Genomic DNA, 17,188 nt, shown 5'->3' on the forward strand with positions numbered 1-17,188 from the left:
CCTGCCCCTTTAACGTGGGGGCAAAGGTCAAAGGATTGAAGAGGCTTAGTGGCGAAAAATTTAAGAAAGTCACAAGAACAGGTCCCTGTCACATGATGTGGGGTCGGTCCGCGGCATTACGAGAGAGAAGGAGGCAAAAGCGCCTGTCATCGGGGCGGTAGATGATCAATTAGACTTATGGCGACGGGAGGGAATTGATGACGTTTGCTTTTGAAGAAAGGTGCATTATCCCTGTTGACAAGACGTCAATATTTTTTCACCCCCCTTTCATCATAACCGCGGCGCGGTTGAGGGAATGGAGTATCTCCCTCTGTTTTGCTCATGAGTCAGGTGTTCCAGGATGCCTTGATGCTGAAGTTGTACGGCGAGTAAGGAGACCGATGTAGACCATTGTTCAAACAGATGATAGTCCAGATGTGTTCACCGGTATTCTCAATAGCAATCCCGAATGAAATTGCAGCGGAGGAATGGACAATAGTAGTATCCGTATAGATAACGGAGGACTTCAGTCCGACCTTCTTACGAACTCGTGTGCACACTTGCATATTACATACATAGTGCGTCTCGAGAACGCGGTATACTAAACAAGGTATTCCGTGCAGAGTACCTATATACAGCTGCAGCATCAGGTGCTCTCAACAGGTCGGTCAGAGAATTGCCTGGACCGCGCCGGCCAGTTTGGTGTTATTGTGGCTGGGGAGGACTCGGGACTTGAACAAAGGAGCTTAGTAGCCACCATTGCTCTGTTTTGAGACGATAAACCAACTGATGTGTCCTTGATCGACGAGGTAGCATTGGGGGGACCGAAAGCAGAAGAAGGCATGAATGCGCGTACGCACATCCATTCTCATGGTAATCTCGGCCAGCCCAGCCCTACATATATATAAAAGAGGTTTCAGAAGCCCCTTCTCTTCGAATTCCTGATATGCATAGCTTAAAGCTTGAATTGGCGCACAGGTAGTAGTCAGCTTGAAGAGGTCTAACCATTTTCAGGGCCGAAGGGATGCGGAAGTGTGACAAGGAGCAGGATACTTGTGTCAGGTACCCCCAATTATAAGATATTCAACAACAACAATAAAGGGCTGTGTACGTAGATCTCCATTATTCAAAACGCTAGATATGTTTCGCCCAATTTTCAAATGTTCTGGATCCCTTCAGATACACACAAGCGTAACGTCCAAAGTCAAAATAGGACCGAACAAAAACAACAAAGGTAGCTGTGTACCTTGGAGCAGTCACATTCCACATATTTGCTCTCGGGCCCGCATCCCCGGCCAACTTTTTTTGCGATGATCAACATCAACTATGTAGCCCGAAAGGTCTTAGCACATAGCAAATAAACCGATTGGAAACCTGTCCTTTGTTCGAGAAAATGGGACTAGTGGACGATTATGCGATCTTGCAGGTTCGCTCGAACCCTCGTCTCCTCCCCTAAGGCGGATGCAAGGGTTGCGCGGATCGCTAAACCCCGAACAAAGGACGATCTTAGTCAGGGGAGCCGTTGGTCTGTAACTTCTATGATCCTTGAAACAGGGCGAGGTTTGTGAAAATGGAGGGGAAGAAATTCTCGGGACGACTGTTTGATATCCCGCAACAGTAAGGTTAGGTACGACGTAGTATTTCGTCGTGCTCTACTCCTTGCACACCTATCGAGGGCCGTGTCCTCATTTTGCCATGCCGGATTCGTCGTCTGTTTGCCCTTGCGAATGTATCGTATCTCATTCCCTCCTTGATGAATGGCACGGACATTGGTGACCGCAAGGATTATTTATTTTCTCAATTATCGGTCTATCAGCTGGTAATGCATAGGTTTGTAAATTAGGCAAGAGCTGTTGGTTGGTGTAATTGTATAGGTGCTGCACGTTCACGGATAATTTTAACTTATTACCCCAGGTTTTCTTAGATGGAGTGGAATGGATCCCACGATAGCCTCACCGCTTACGACCTACAGAGTCTGGAGAAAACGGACGTCGAATGCACGAGCATGCATCCCGTAAATGGCGCATGTAGGACAAGTCCTCGTCCTGGTTCATGGGAAGTTTGGCTGGTTGGTCGGCGAGTAAATCAAATATCAGCGTAGGTATGGCGGGATGGGGGAAATCCCTTGATTCATTCGATCTTTTCGTGGGATCAGGAACGGACACCAAAGCAGAGAATAAAACGACGGTTGTGTATCCATACATCGATACGTGCAACCATACATACATGCCACCGATGTAATGTCGGACGCCTCATTGGAGGCTCATTTGTCCGAACGACGAACTCAACTTCGCTGCATTGAACCGTGTCCTGGTCTTTGGGAACACAGGAATGCTCTGTTCCCTCCCGAGTACCTGCCGATTTGCTGGTCGGTTTGATGGACCCGCCGTGTCGATCATCTGTACGCTTATGGAATCGAATGGCAAGGGGCTTCGTCTGCATTTAATTCAATATATTATATGCAGGTTCAAGAGTCATTTCCGGGTTTATAGTTATACTACAGTGTTGCCGGGTGAATCTGTGGTATCGGTGGGTAATGATCTGTTTGAGATGCGTGTGGGATGCAGGGAGTACCGTCGATTATTGGACTAAACATACCTTCAAGGTTGTACGAATGACTCGGTAGTATACCACGTATTCCAACCTCAGAGATACCTAGTCCCTGTCCGTAGAGCTTATGCTTGGGTAGCGTCGGCTTTCATTGTCAGAGTCGTAGATTTACCTGCCATTTAATAGGCCTGGAATATTCGATGACCAGGGTCTATAAGTTCTTTACGTTGCACGAATGGTACTGCCGATGAGTCAGGTCCTTGTTCGTTGGTATCATGTGGAGATGACTCGGCATTTAGTTTTATAAGCATTGGGCTGAGCGTGGTTCAATAAGCATTAGATCGAGTGGATACTGTGGCCGAACCCTTCTTTTTTTTTTTCGTTATTTGACGATGTCTTGCACTCACTAATGCACGAATGACGGTATGGGAGTTTTCCCTGGTACGCTGCTTTCCCAAAGTGTATATCTACCTATGCATTTGTTCACTGAAAACGTCATCCATTATCAAACGGCATGAATGCCAGTGCATGGTATCCAGGTCAAAAGCTAGGAGGTGTCCTGGTTGGATCAGATACTATAACCTGATTCGGTATTTTAGTGCTTTATTGGATAGGTAGATATAATGGAGGGAAATGAAGGACCAATAGTATCGGCCAAATTTGATTCCCAGTTTACTCTATAAGCGCTTGTCTACGAGTATGGAGGCTAGGTTCGCCAATCATGGATATGGATTGCCCCGTAGAGCTTGGATTGTTTTGATGCTACAAATTGGTCTTGGCCGTAGAGATCCAATAAATATCTCGTACCGCCATACAACATGCCTCGAGAAAAGAGTGTTGATTAGCCACGACTTTGAACCCCTCTTGCCTAGTCATTATCTGCTGATACTGATCCATTGTATCTAACGTTCAGGCCTATATCTAGAAATGCATGTATGAGCTCATGCGTCTCCATCGAGATACTAAACGTTGACCACGAGAACGAGAACATATCAATCTTTCCACGTACTTTTGGCCAGAAACAAAATATACAAGACACAAGAAAAACCTAGAAAGCTGTATTCTATATACCAAACATTTAATACCGAGTAAACTACGATTGCAGGCACCATACAAAATAAAAGGAAAAAAAGAATGCGATCGAATACCTCACCGCAGTCGTGTGATAACAGCGATCAACCAACATGAGAAGTAGCGGTATAGAATGGAACCAGCATTGATAAAAAAAAATATGCCCGACTGTTTCGCCTGTCAATTGCCCTGCGCAGAGCGTCGTTTGACACCTTTGTCTTTTCGTTGTCACGAGAAAGCGCAAAGGTTTTCTTTATTGTGCCGCGGGACGGGATCAGGCCAGAAGCACCGCGAACAGATGCGGGCCACGTCAATGCTTCTCCCCAATCCATGTGATATGGGAGAGCGAAAAATAAATCATGGAGGACTATTTTCAAGGGGGAAAAGGCGGCGCCAGATAGGCAGCGATGGAGCGAGGCTTACCAGCAGGCAGGCGCAGGACATCTGGGGGAGAAAAGGAACCGCGCTGATCGGGTGGAGATTTCGGCACTGTGATGGGGGAAGGACATCAATCAGCTGCGTTTATTGTGGATCGGCTGGGTCTAGATGAAAATTGGCGTCTAGGTATCATGCAAGTCCAGTCAGGCGGTGGGGATGGGGAGGGGGCGAGTCGTTGAATGAGTTGAGAGGTGTCAAATTGTTGTTGTTCTCACCACATGGTAAGCTGCCGCATCAGCCAACATCGGGTCATCTGAATCTTTGACTTTGTTCCTAGGGGCCGTTCTCACTCGCTGTTTCATGGATGATGATCATGGTTAGTACCACTTTTCCTCTCCAATCTCCCTGGACTAGACTAATAATAGGCTTATCTTAGGCTCAGGATTCGGACCAGGAAATGAAATCCGTCCGTCCTGATTGACCATGTGGGTTTGATTGGGTGGTCTAGATTAAAGGTAAATAGATTGATGTCTGTGTTCGTTAGTAACAGTTCTTTGTTATCCGCTGAGCATACGGAGTATTCGTAGTCAGAAGATTAGAATAGCACAACTCGTATATACAGTCATCAGTTCTGTTACACAACTCTCTCCTGCATAATCATCCATTATCCGCCATAATGCTTTGAACGACACTTCGGACAACAAACTCCTCAAATGACTTTACTGGGACTATGAGCTGTCAACTCTTTTTGCTCTCGCTAAAGCGAATCGACTGACACCCTATCCGAGGATATGGTACAGTGGATCTGTCCATCGTGACAGATGATCCTACTACTAATTTGTATGCAACATCGTATTGCCTTCCCCCCTTTCTCCCCAAGAAGGGGTCTTTCTCTTCCCTCCACATATTGTATCACCACCTCACATGTCCCTAGTGGATCAAGACCACGAGTCCGCGGGATAGGGTTTACAATTCCACGCGATGCAAAGCCTCGATGGCGGGACAAGCTAAACGGTAGATACCAACCTGATCCAAAGAACCAAAAAAAAAAAAATATAAAATACAAAAGCGAGAAAAAGTACTTTTTCTGCCCTCAGACCGGAAAAGCCGAGACAAGCGGAATGAAAGAAAAAAGCACTCCATGTGACCTGCTACTAAGAAACTGCCCCTGAATCACGTTGCCTCATGATTATGTTTTTTTTTAGGAGTCATCGCTTCATAGTAGTTGGGGTTGTGGATTATGCTATCATAGTATACCGTGACAAGAAAAGACTTCCATCCCGGCCCGCCCCGTCCTTCCCCATTCAGCAGTAAATTTAAAGCCCTCATCCATACTAAGGTATCTAAAACCCAGGCGCCCGACCCGGAATTTGCCGCATCGGAGTATGACGTCGCATACAATAGAAGAAAGGTAGATGTACCCTGTACCTAGATGCTACTTGAAATCTGAGCATCGGAGATCCCCGATCGACAATGAACATGAGCTATTACCTCAGCACAGAGACCTGGTCCCCCTGCGTCGGCGCGTCGTACTGCACGGTATTGACTACAGAGAAAACTACTACTGTACCATCGTCATCTGACTCCTGTATTGCCAAAAAAAGAAAAAAGGGACGGGAGTCCTAGTTAATTCCCCGATGCGACGGTGCCCGAGTTGCTGGGACGCGAGTGAAGTACCGTAGTGTGGGGCGTAGGGGAGTCGGATGACTCTGCTAGGGCCAAGAATGTCTTTCATCTATCTTACTTTATTGCATGTCATTGAGATCGATAGGCGGTGACAAGCACTCTCGGTCGATCGTCAGTGCGTGGGGGGAGGTGTTCGGGAGGTTTTGTTATTATCTGATGGGTTTGATAAGAGTATCAATGACCGTTATTGGTGATGCTGTGAAGGCTGCTGGACTGTTGTTAGGCATCTGGAAAGGTTCAGGTGATAGATATTGGAACCTTAATAGGGTTATTGACTTGAGTTGGCCATGGCTCGCGGTGGCTGTGGCATCCGAATGGGGGACAGGTGATTTCGAGTGCTTCACTTCTAAGACTGTGCAGTGAGTAGGGTACGATGAGATGGGTGGCCTTCCTTCTCGGAAAAAGTGAAGAGCACTGGATGGCAAGTGCATATTGTGAAGTCGGCAAGATCCGATACACGCACGGTATAGAGCACAGACAAGGAGGAGCATCATTCAAGTTCATTTCTTTCATCCGTTGCAACGGACCTCTATGTATTCGCCATGTTTTAGACACCAATCAACTAATTACCCATGGCATGAATTGTGTGATATCAACAACCACAACCGAAAGTCTCACTTTTGGCCATCAAAATCGAATTGTATACAAGAAATCTAGAACTCCTGCTCATCATCACCGGAAATGATGACGTTGTTAATCTACTTTCTGTTAGCTCTGGTTCTGTCGTAATTGGTATAGAGACGCGGAACTCACCTTAAGAACCATACGGCAGAGCTGAGTTGCGAGCAAAAGTTGTTGCCTCTTTCCAATCAGAGGATCAATAGCAAAGTGCTCCCGCATATCTAAAACCAGGGCATTAGTATCATTCCTACTTCTAAATGATCGTAAAGCGTACCGTTGTTGCCGGTCATCATGCAGTCGACTCCCAACCGCGAGTTGTTCTCCTTAACCTGGCGAGATTTGATCGAGGCAAGCGTCTCAATCGGGCTCAGACCGGAGTTCTCGGCCAGTGCCAATGGCACGGCATCCAGCGCATCTGCGAAAGCGCGCATGGCATACTGCTCGATTCCAGGGCTCTGTAGAATTTATTAGTCTAAACATAACCCAAGCCAATGTTTGACATACCTTGACGGCGGCATCTTCCACGGCAATAGAGCAGGCAATTTCAGCGGCACCACCACCATATACAACGCGGTTGTCTCGCACTAGGTTCCTCACAACGCAGAGGGCATCATGTAGTGATCGCTTAGCTTCATCAATGATCTGAGAGAACGTTAGTAAATGTAAGTGTAATCATTAGTACAGCGAACTGACCATCTTGTTGCTGCCACGCACGAAGACGGTGACAGCACGGCTGTTGGCGCAATCTTCAATGACAAGCATCTTCTCACGGGTGGTGCCGAAAGTCATCTCCCGGACACTGCCTGCTGTTCCTAGCTTCTCTGCATTCAAGTCCTCAAAGCGAGGAACGATACGACCATTCGTTGCAATAGCAATGAGCTCAATTTCAGGACCACCAACCCAGCGGACGGCAGGAAGATTGTTCTGGAGAAGGAGATGGTTTGCTTCGTCATCGAAACCCCATTGACAGATGACCAAATTAGCACCCGAGTCTTTCAGGTGTTGGATCATCTCTGTGAACTTCTCTCTTTCATAATCTTGTAGCTTCTTGAACTCCTCGACGGACGTAATGTCAAGCTTATGCTTCGTCTTCGGCTTGGGGGGCTCGAATGGGCAGGTCAAGATTGCCAATTTGGCATCCTTAACTTCATCGGGCATCTGAGGGTGGGAGAAGTCCTTATCGACAATGACACCCTTGACAAGCAGAGAATCTTCGAGGGCACCGCCCACTTTGCCGTCGACCTTGATCAACTCGAAATCGACGTCTTTACGTTCGAGATCTGCAACAGAGAGGACGGCATCGATGGCGATCTTGGCGAACTGATCGTGAGATTTGGAAACACTAAAAAGCATTAGTACCGGAGACGAGCAATATAACAAAGCTGGGATCACCGTCGTACATTTTGCTACCCAGACTAGTCTTAGCGACCTTCAGTAGGTTGGAAGTGTCTTCCTTGGTAAAAAGGATCTCGTCACTAATCTTATCGAGCTGTGCAACAGCGATCTCACAGGCTTGATCATAACCATCTGCGATCCGAATTGGGTGGATGCCCTTATCGATCAGGTCAGACGCCTGCTCCAGCATAGCGGCCGCCAGGACGACAACACCCGTTGTTCCATCACCGATTTCTTCGTCTTGAGACTTCGAAAGTTCCACTAGCAGCTTAGCAACATTGTTTGTGATTTCCATCTTCAAAAACCTCCAAGTTAGCCATCTTCCAGTGAACGGCGGCGGCACTGCGGACGAACCTGGGACAAAATGGTTGCGCCGTCGTTAGTCACGGTGATATCGCCATCTGGAGAAATAAGAATCTTGTCGAGACCACGAGGACCCTAGATCATTCTTAGATGCTGTCAAAATGTAATTCCACGTCCAAATCATACCAGAGACGTCTTAACAATGTTGGCAACAGTTTTGGCCGCAACAATATGTGATTTCACAGCATCGTTGCCGTGTTGCCTCTTCTTCTTTCCCTGGCTGTCAAAATCCATCATATCAGTAATTTGCCCCGAGAGGATCGTGAACCCTCCCCCGCATATTAAAAGTGTTGATCCGCAACGTACTCTCGAACAACGATGAACGGCCGGCCCTGCTCATCTTTCATCACAGAAGCTGTCGGATTGTCAGTGGAGACTCCGAATGCATATGATCATTGATATAACGGTAAAATTCTACCTTGAGACAAATCAAGCTCTATATAGAGGAGATTGAAAACATTAGTACATCGACTTCAAATGAGGGGCACGGAAGACATACGCATCGCCATTTTGTCGGTCTGCCGTGTGACACAAGTCCAAACTTTTGTATGTGGAGAACGCAAGGAACACAACGATAATATAAGAAGGGTTCCCCAAAGCACGTTATCAAAGCGATGTGGGGAGTTCAGGGGCCTGGACACTCTGTCACACTGGACGGGGTCTTTTTTAGAAATTCTGGAGATGTTCTGATGTCCCAGTCGGGCTAGTGAGCTGCTTTCCATATCGGGTATAGCGCCAATTCGCATTCACGCGACTGCGCGATTCGCTGTTCTAAGTAGCACTGAAAGCAACTATTATCATCAATTACTCTTGAGCTCCAGTCTCTATAGGGGTGGCATAGCAATCTATTCTAGTACGCCTTGAATCAAATTGCCAAGCTGTTTTCTCGAATTTTCGCTTCTTTTCGCCGGACAATGCCGCGTAAGTGATAAATTGACCTGGTCGCACTCGAGATACCCCGAGGAGTTGACAATCGCATAGCACCCGTGGAGAACCCTTCTGACGACGAGTCAACCGGAGAATCTATACCTTATAACGACGCGAAAGAAGACCATGACTCAGATGCCGAAAACCAAGAAGACAATGATGATGAAGAGGATGAGGAGGATGAGGAGGGCGTGTGAGTTGCGATGCGCAGTGACCAATGACGATCAGTGCTGACAGGAGCAGCTATGTCGTTGAAAAGATTCTCGGTCACGACTTTGCGAAGAATGTGCGCATGATCATACCTTCTCGCATCACATTGTCGCAGATGGAATTGCCATGGCTAATGTTGAGATAGGGAACTCTCCTCCTGCAAGTGAAATGGAAAGGATACGATGACCCTGCAGATGAGACCATGGAGCCGGAGGAGAACCTGCTGTATGTTTCTGCGTGATTTTGGAAACCCGACTCATATGCCAATTGATTGCTATTAGGGAGGGCGCAAAAGACCTGGTTGAAGAATACTACCGTGTTCATGGTGGTCGGCCTGAGAAACCCCAGCGGGGGAAGCGCAAGTCCATGACTGGGCCAAAGCAGACGCCAGAGAAAAGTGAACCTAAAAGGCGTAGAAAGTCCCGCGCGGAAGCTGCCACCGAAACTCCAGATGAAGATGATGCAGATTTACCTCCTTGGGTTCCCCGGACCGGTAGCTGGGAGAACGAAGTGCAAAATGTTGACACAATCCTGCGTGATGCGGAAACATCGACTTTAATTGCATATCTCCAGTGGAAGAATGGAAAGAAGTGCAAGGTCTCCCTTGAGACCTGTTATGATAGATGCCCCCGAAAGGTAAGTTTACTGATCCCATGTATGCTTTGAAATACTAATGTTTAAAAGATGCTTAAATTTTACGAGGAGCATTTGTGAGTCGTCTAATCCAGAAAATGACAAATTCCACCTGATTCTAACCGTTATTAGGGTTTTTAAGGAAGGTTGAGTTGATTCTACACCAACATTCTTTGGCAACTTCCTTTTTCTTGTCCTTTTCTAGCCTGGTGTGTAAATTGGTTTAACTCAAGATTCCTGTCTAATTTCGTTGGGAAGTGAGAGGCAGTATCTTTTCTAGATAGTACTGTTTGATCACAGTGCATAAATGGGTGTTCCGCTGGTGTTTTTGATTTATCTATGAACTCTAATGGCAATTGGTATCTCTGAGAAATGGGAAACAACAAGTAGGGAAACAAAAGGAAAAAAGAAAACAAAAAAACTTCATCAACATAACAATTCAAGCTTCTCCCATACCCTCACACCGTTCTGAACTAACAACAGTGTAATTTACTGTTGATTATTGTACTTTAAGCCTGCTCGATGTATGTATGCTGTCAGAATTTCAGCTATCTGACCCATCGAGGCCAGCAGCTTTTGCCATTCCAAGATATTCCCACCGGTGGTTAAATGCATCCGAGCCATGCTTCTTCAGGACTTGTTCGATGGTTCGGGTCTCTTGAGCCTCGAAACATCTGTCGTCTTCAGCCGTCCACACCCCAGGCATATTGTTGGGAATGCCTTCTCCTGCAGTCAGATAGTCAAGGACCTTGTCGGCAAGATACGGGTCCATGCTAGTGCAGCGTAAAGCCTGAAGTATTTGCTCCTCATTCTGTGCTCTCCCTGTTTGCAGACGATGATCAATCCACGCGTCGATGTCTTGCTCTGGCGGCTCTTCAGGCTCGGGGTCTGGACTTGACGGCAAGAAAGGCAGTTCTAAAAACAAGGGATCAAGGGTGATTTCTGGATCATGGTCTGGGGACTTTGCTTTTTGGGGTTGTACAGGTTCGGATATGTTCGTTGTAGGGTCGTGAGTTATATGTGTCTCATTACCAACTGAAGTTGCGGGTGTTGAAGTCGTTTCAATGTGTGGGGATTTGTTCTGTTGTGCATGTATCATAGTGGGAACTAAGCCTTTGGGTATCTTGTCGATCGCTCTCCTCTTTTGACTCGCAAGGTGCACTCCATTTAATTCGATATCAGAGTTGTGTTCTGGCGTATGTTTTCGTTTCTTATCGCCTAGCTCATGAATAACTGGAATATCGTCTTGGGGTTGCTCTCTATGTGACCTCGGTGAGGATTTCTCTCTCTGTGTGGCTTTCTGGCGGCTGTCCTTCTCAGCGGATGCAGGAAGATCTGGTTTCGACATACCCCCCGGACGCGGGCGCCCACGAAGCCTTTTTAGATACCGGTCACGATATGACTGATAGGTGTGGCGGGGGTTCTGTACAGAATGAAACGTAAGACTTTAAAGATGGGATACAAATGAATCTGGTATCAGAGGTAACTTACCTGCATAGCTAGTTCCTCATATATTTTGTTGCCTCCTATGAAGGCGTTGGGATCTTTCTCGTACGGTTCCATCCGGTCCCATAGCCACTGGTCATCTTCTAAAGTGTATGGAATCAGATGTCTTCTGCTTGGGATATTTGTGGCCCCGACAGCGCGAGCTGGGGATGGGCCAGCTCTGTGACTTTCAAGATCCTCCAGCTTTCCGTTACGGACAGACCGCTCAACGTACCGATACGAATACCTGTCAAATTGTCAGCAGGAGTAAAAGGAATTCAATGGGGAAAAATGTTAGAATAGAAGAAACTCGAGATATATATAGTCAACATACGTGTCCGGTGGGAGATTCTTTCTGGCATGGTCAACCAACTTGACATCCGCATCCTTCTCATGGAGCCTTATGACACCACCATGTTGCTATATATACCCGTCAGATGCAAGACACCATACAATCGCAACCGAAGGTAATTACCTGGATGAGGTCTTTGAATCTACTTCGTTGGGGAATATTGTGTGATAACCAGAATTGTTTCCCTTGGAAAAGTGGCCCAGTAAAAGGCATAAAGCTCTTATCCCCCATAGGGCTGTCCCCTAACTTTCGTTCCAGGACGGATATATTATGCCTGATACAGGAGTCCAATTGTCCCCTCCTGATTGAAGGCACGGGCTTCCAACCGCGTTCGTGGTACGCGTGATCACGTGTAGATATGGCAGAGAAGGCTGCTATATGGGCCAAGGGGACGGTAAATATGATATGTTACTCCGTCGGTTTCAAAGGGCGCCTGTGTGTAGCGTAGTTGTTCCAAAACCTGAACCGGGTGCCTTGAAAGCTATAGAGAAGTGTGGCTGTCTCAGTATAGGAAGAACTATGGATTGTGCGTGACGAAGTAATATGTTTATAATTTAGGCTTATATCTCTCTACGAGACTAATATTGCCACAGTCCTGGGGCGGTAGCTCAGTGGTAGAGTGGAAGATTGCAATGACCTGATTGGTTAACCAAATATTGCAACCTATCTTTAGGTCGCCGGTTCGAACCCGGCCCGTCCCTCATTTCTTTTTGCTCAATATACTACTGATCTTTATCAATTAGAGATAGATAGATAGATAGATACACTTAGAGTGTACGGCGTAAGAAAATAATACATGCATGCTTCATACTACATTCTAAAATCTAGTTAGCTTCTCTGTCTCTTGTACTATATCGGAGCAGTTTACTGAAAATAAAGCCAAGGAATTCGCCCAAACGGCTGTCACGTGTAGATAGTAGATAGCTCGTGTATAGAGAGTGCATCCTTGTTAGGCTTATTCTTTCTTTGACTACTCCATAAATATTGTTTCTTCAATATTTTCCCACTATCATGTCTGTCCACAGTGCCGAGGCTTAGACTCATTCCCTTCACGTAGGTCGGTTAACAACAATGGGGCTCCTGAGGACCATCGCCTTCGTTATTCTAGGCATTTCTGGCTTCACATTTGTCGCGCTTTTTGGGAAATTGCCTGCATTCCGGTAAGGTGATAAGGCCTAGTTCGAGTGCAATGACTGATGAATATTTTACAAAGCAAAACCCCTATTGGCTTACTGCATAGGGTTGTTTGCATACACATCCCAAGTGCAATATCGTCACTTGATTCTCGCCTCTTAGACGGTCGGCTTGTGTACTGCTGGAATACAACCGGTAGCTATATATTTCACGAGAATCATCCACTTGTCCTTGTAAGTTTCTTAAATAGTGGATCCCTCCCCCACGCCTTGCTAATATCCCCAACAGATATTCTTTGCGTCGCTCCTCATAGCAGGGCAGTGCATGTTCATTCCAAGTGCATGGCCCAGGGTCTCCACGCCCCATAGGCTCTGCATGCCTATTGCTGCCACGTTACCCTATTTCTTTCTATATAAGAGCATTGTTACAAAGTCTTTCATTACCCCCAAAAATCACGCGCAAGAAATGGAACGCTATCCTTATGATAGAGTCATCTTTCACCCAGGTCGCTACTGCACCACATGTGAGATGGTTAAGCCGGCACGGAGTAAGCATTGCAGCTTTTGCAGGGCATGCGTTTCTCGGCACGACCATCATTGCGTGTGGCTGATGAATTGCGTCGGATTGAATAACTATCGCTATTTTCTGGCCTTGATTTTGTCTCTCTCTTTAATGCTGATATACGGTTCATGCATTGGCTTCTCCCTTTTGTCTCAGTCATGGGAGAAGTTGATCCCGCTAGACTCACCGCTGCGAACAACAAGACAGAGTTGGACAATGTTCTTTAACGTATGGACTATTGTGATTTCGTCAGATCTCCGTATTGGAGGCGTCACATCATTGATGTTCATGACAGCACCGTTGGCGATGGCTTTTCTTGTTTACCACACCTACCTTATCTGGGCTGGCATGACGACAAATGAGAGCGCGAAGTGGTCCGATTGGAAAGAGGATGTCGCTGATGGTATGGTATTTAAATCTACCAAGGCGGAGGCCTACGGAAACTCGCCTTTGCTGCGCGAATATCAGAACCCGCAATCATACTGGCCGGCAAGTAGTGACCAGGTGCTTGTAGTTACGGAAGGTGAGCCACCGAGAATGGGCTTCGTGTTCTCACCCGATTCCAATGAGATTAGGCAACCCAATGGCGGGGAGGCACCTATTGATCATAAGTGGACATTAGTACGCAGTATGAGGGAGATTGACAATATCTATGATCTTGGGTTATGGGATAATCTACGCCACTCCTTTGGATTACCTGCTCGGCGGAAGATGTCCTAAGATTCTACATGCACAACACACTTGAATATATGGATACCTTTAACTATTAGTACTTAGTAGTTGGACTAAATCCTTTGAGCATTACTAGTACTGCTATTCTAGTACCTACGGATCCATGTTCCTTTACAGTAGAGGCAGTTGGCCAATCATGTTGTTCGGCATACTTGGGGGAGTCGGCGGGACCGGAGCCGGAAAAATTTACTTTTCAATGCGGCGTTTCTGTCTTCCCCGCCTAAATTGTTATTCTAAGTCAACAACTTTTGTCGCATAGTATTTGTGAGCTTCCTCACAGATCCTGTCAAATATGGCTGACCGGACTGCTGCGGACATGAAGCCAAAATGTACCCCGGCCGAGCTCATGCTAAAGGTTATCCTGACGGGAACCTTAAGTCACTATGAGACTCGTGGGATGATTGACGATAAACGCCTCGAGCATATGTTATCTGCCGGGAAACAGATCTTGTATAAGACACACCAGGAGAGCGATGTTAGGTAATGTTCCTTCCATTTTCTCGTCACTTTGATCGCTTCACTATTTCTATACTGACTTTGTTATCACGACAGACATAATTTAGGCCTGTCACCAGACATTTGGCAGGGCTTTACGGATGTTTTGACAAAAGCGATCCCCGTTCTAGAATCACAGTCATTTGCGTGGAAATGCCCCCCGACTGCGAATTACGACCATTCCTCATCGAACTTGATAGCCTACAATTATTTTTCACTTGTCAAGGATATCGAACGTCTAAATGATCTGTGCACAATCGCCCGCAACCTCCTTGCGACAACAAAGAAAGCGCAGAATATGGCGGCTGAAAAAGGCTTTGATCAAAGGATTCTAGCATTGGTAGACACATGTGTTAGAGTAACTGCCCGCGGGTTTGACGGTGAAACGAATGCAAGGAATGAAGAGCGTTGGCAGAAAGTAGTCAACCTCTACAAGCGCCTGTTGATCACATGCCTCCAGTTCCTGCACAACTTTATCATGCACAATGAACAGCGGAAAATGGTACTCTGGTTGGACCTTTTCGGATACCACTCCACTGGAGATTCGAATATCATTCAACCGAGAGAGCCGCTAGACCCGGCCAGTGGTCAGCCTGAGGGAGCGGCGCCCATCGTCAAGACTGGTGAGAGAATCGTGAACCCCCCTATCAGGGCTCTTTACGACCAAACGGCAGAAGACTTGCTCCTGGAGACTATCTCTAACTTCCCGAGAGAGCCAGCGACGATCAAAGAGGAAGCAGCAATGTTACTTCTCGCAAATATCAAAGACCACATGGAGAAGCTTCTTGGGCGCGACTTGACAGCTATCCAAGAAATGGGCAAGGATCCAGAGCAAGTCAAAGAGATTCGTGCTGCTCTTACGGCAATACTAGGTGCAAAGGTTGATGGATTCTCGGACCTCCAAGACAGAGCTAAAGATCTGCCACCAGCCCTTCCCGAAGACGAGCCGCCGCGCAAGAAGGCCATACTTACAATAGATCGAAGCACGACGGCCGGATTCCCGCGTATCTGCTGGGCTGACCTGCCTGACCTTAACGCCTATGGTGCACTTGCTGCAGGAGATGCGACTATTATGGAGGAAGATACAAGCATGCCGCGGTCTGCTCAATCTGCTGCGGAAACGCTCCAAGAAGCGAAGGATGAGCTGATGGCACGACTTCAAGAGTCATCTCAAATCGGGGGCGATGGTGATCAGGATTATGACACCGGCGATGCAGGAACAGTTGGCGACGACGATTCACGTAGCCTTGAGGCCGTGGCAGATGGAAGCATGGAGGAGGAAGAAGAGGAAGATGATGAGGATGATGATGATTATCGAGGCCGCCCAGGCGATCAACAACGTGGTCTATTGACAGACATCCCTCTAGTCCTGGGCCCCGCGGAGATAGAGGCGCTTCCAATGATCATTCAGGCTGGTATCGTCGATAGCTTTGGACTGAAGGGAGGAGAGAGAACTGGCTCAAGGAATATGCAGGCACTTAGATGCCATATCCTGCTCACACAAGAGACAGGACGGAACCTTCTTCGGGAACTCTTGATCTTCATCGCCGCATGGGATTTGCCCGACGATGAACTCTACTTCAAAATGATGGTGCAGATTATGGACGCAGTTTTAAGGAACGGCCTCATGTCTCATGCCTACTCTGACTTCGGCCAACCAAAGGACATCATCTCTCCGGCTCAGGCAGTCGTCGTCAAGATTCTCACACATATATTTAGAGCTAAATACTCTCCCGCTTCTGTCACAGGATCAACGCAGGCCAACACAACGAAGAACCCAGCACCGCTCTCTAGAGTCGATATTCTCACAGTCCGCTACATATTCACCATCTTCCGCGGTAACATCATCCCGGAAACCTGCGCATTGATCTACCTTCAAGGCCAGATCCGTGCTGGACGGGCGCTCCCCGAGGACTTTCCGCTAAATCTGTGGGATATGGAACGGGTTTACGAAGGCGTCTACCAATTCCTGGAATTTTTCGCCGTCCTCACCGAAAACAACGACTGGAAGAACCTTCTAGTCAAATGGGAGATTGTCTACGATTTGGTTACCTTGATCAAAGAACTTGAAGCAAGCATTCCTAAGGGGCAATTGAGCCAATTATCCCTCGGGCCCCGTAGCCCTTCAAAGGAGTCCCAACCAAGCACAGTTCCTGGACCAGTTGCAGTTGAACGACCCTATGACCCCAGTGATCCAGACCCGGTTGATGGCGGTGCCCCTTCTAGAGCTGAGTCGCCCCCGATAACGGAAGACCCATCCGAATTCGAATGGAGGAACCTTAAGAAGCTTGTCGTACTCGTGCTCTCGTCTCTTGTGTGGAAGTGCCCGGAGGTCCAAGACCAAATCCGTCGGCATGGCGGCGTCGAGACCATCCTGTCTTGCACCAACTTTGACGCGCACAACCCCTACATCAAGGAGCATGCGGTCATGTGCTTGAAGTTCTTGTTGGAGGGCAACCGCGAGAACCAGAAGCTTGTAGAGGAGCTAGAGGCGCGTGAAGTAGTAAAAGACGAGAATGGACTACTTGAGAGGAGCGGGTTCGAAGCCGTGATCGACAAGACTGGCAAGCTGGCAATCCGACCCAAGGACGGGAACGGAGAAAGGAGATAATCTGT

General features: G+C 47.3%; 5 protein-coding genes and 1 non-coding gene across 6 annotated transcripts; 3 read left to right on the top strand and 3 right to left on the bottom strand.

The window, feature by feature from the left end:
• Nucleotides 1-5,687: 5,687 nt before the first annotated feature.
• BDV37DRAFT_81662 (uncharacterized protein) lies at nt 5,688-6,265 on the bottom strand. Its single transcript, XM_032091275.1, has one exon. The coding sequence runs from the start codon at nt 6,156-6,158 to the stop codon at nt 5,814-5,816; it is 345 nt and encodes a 114-aa protein (XP_031947006.1). The 5' UTR covers nt 6,159-6,265; the 3' UTR covers nt 5,688-5,813.
• Nucleotides 6,173-8,761, bottom strand: BDV37DRAFT_81612 (chaperonin-containing T-complex subunit CCT5). The gene is made up of 11 exons (XM_032091274.1): nt 8,543-8,761; nt 8,462-8,479; nt 8,350-8,398; nt 8,170-8,263; nt 8,035-8,118; nt 7,686-7,975; nt 6,979-7,627; nt 6,790-6,927; nt 6,560-6,740; nt 6,418-6,506; nt 6,173-6,362 (listed from the first exon to the last, which is right to left on the bottom strand). The coding sequence occupies exons 1-11, from the start codon at nt 8,550-8,552 to the stop codon at nt 6,318-6,320; spliced, it is 1,647 nt and encodes a 548-aa protein (XP_031947007.1). The 5' UTR covers nt 8,553-8,761; the 3' UTR covers nt 6,173-6,317.
• Nucleotides 8,762-8,781: 20 nt separating this feature from the next.
• On the top strand, nt 8,782-10,222 carry BDV37DRAFT_236649 (chromo domain-containing protein). The gene is made up of 7 exons (XM_032080628.1): nt 8,782-8,964; nt 9,025-9,163; nt 9,214-9,256; nt 9,326-9,405; nt 9,462-9,816; nt 9,865-9,890; nt 9,946-10,222. Exons 1-7 carry the CDS (start codon nt 8,958-8,960, stop codon nt 9,962-9,964), a joined length of 669 nt encoding a protein of 222 aa, XP_031947008.1. The 5' UTR covers nt 8,782-8,957; the 3' UTR covers nt 9,965-10,222.
• Nucleotides 10,223-10,260: 38 nt separating this feature from the next.
• On the bottom strand, nt 10,261-12,094 carry BDV37DRAFT_81682 (putative transcription factor Rap1). Its single transcript, XM_032091276.1, has 4 exons — nt 11,774-12,094; nt 11,633-11,718; nt 11,305-11,545; nt 10,261-11,236 (listed from the first exon to the last, which is right to left on the bottom strand). Exons 1-4 carry the CDS (start codon nt 11,879-11,881, stop codon nt 10,358-10,360), a joined length of 1,314 nt encoding a protein of 437 aa, XP_031947009.1. The 5' UTR covers nt 11,882-12,094; the 3' UTR covers nt 10,261-10,357.
• A 153-nt stretch (nt 12,095-12,247) lies between these two features.
• BDV37DRAFT_t13 lies at nt 12,248-12,351 on the top strand. Its single transcript has one exon. It is a non-coding gene; the product is annotated as a tRNA-Cys (tRNA).
• A 370-nt stretch (nt 12,352-12,721) lies between these two features.
• Nucleotides 12,722-17,183, top strand: BDV37DRAFT_267843 (uncharacterized protein; the record flags this gene model as incomplete). Its single annotated transcript, XM_032084082.1, has 6 exons — nt 12,722-12,810; nt 12,864-13,017; nt 13,073-14,058; nt 14,200-14,215; nt 14,358-14,557; nt 14,630-17,183. The coding sequence occupies 6 exons, from the start codon at nt 12,722-12,724 to the stop codon at nt 17,181-17,183; spliced, it is 3,999 nt and encodes a 1,332-aa protein (XP_031947010.1).
• Nucleotides 17,184-17,188: the final 5 nt, after the last annotated feature.

Source organism: Aspergillus pseudonomiae (genome assembly GCF_009193645.1).
Source record: "Aspergillus pseudonomiae strain CBS 119388 unplaced genomic scaffold BDV37scaffold_2, whole genome shotgun sequence".
NCBI classification, from domain to species: Eukaryota; Fungi; Ascomycota; class Eurotiomycetes; order Eurotiales; family Aspergillaceae; genus Aspergillus; species Aspergillus pseudonomiae.

Excerpts from the sequence above, each read along its gene's own strand:
- BDV37DRAFT_81662 (XM_032091275.1), bottom strand. The coding sequence starts at position 6,158 with ATGATGCTCCTCCTTGTCTGTGCTCTATACCGTGCGTGTATCGGATCT.
- BDV37DRAFT_81612 (XM_032091274.1), bottom strand. Across the intron at positions 8,119-8,169 it reads ACATTGTTAAGACGTCTCTG|GGTCCTCGTGGTCTCGACAA; the intron begins GTATGATTTGGA and ends AGAATGATCTAG. Across the intron at positions 6,741-6,789 it reads TGGAAGATGCCGCCGTCAAG|AGCCCTGGAATCGAGCAGTA; the intron begins GTATGTCAAACA and ends TAAATTCTACAG.
- BDV37DRAFT_236649 (XM_032080628.1), top strand. Across the intron at positions 9,257-9,325 it reads GTCACGACTTTGCGAAGAAT|GGAACTCTCCTCCTGCAAGT; the intron begins GTGCGCATGATC and ends ATGTTGAGATAG. Across the intron at positions 9,817-9,864 it reads ATGATAGATGCCCCCGAAAG|ATGCTTAAATTTTACGAGGA; the intron begins GTAAGTTTACTG and ends AATGTTTAAAAG.
- BDV37DRAFT_81682 (XM_032091276.1), bottom strand. The coding sequence starts at position 11,881 with ATGGGGGATAAGAGCTTTATGCCTTTTACTGGGCCACTTTTCCAAGGG. Across the intron at positions 11,719-11,773 it reads GATTCAAAGACCTCATCCAG|CAACATGGTGGTGTCATAAG; the intron begins GTAATTACCTTC and ends GGGTATATATAG. Across the intron at positions 11,546-11,632 it reads AAGAATCTCCCACCGGACAC|GTATTCGTATCGGTACGTTG; the intron begins GTATGTTGACTA and ends ACAATTTGACAG.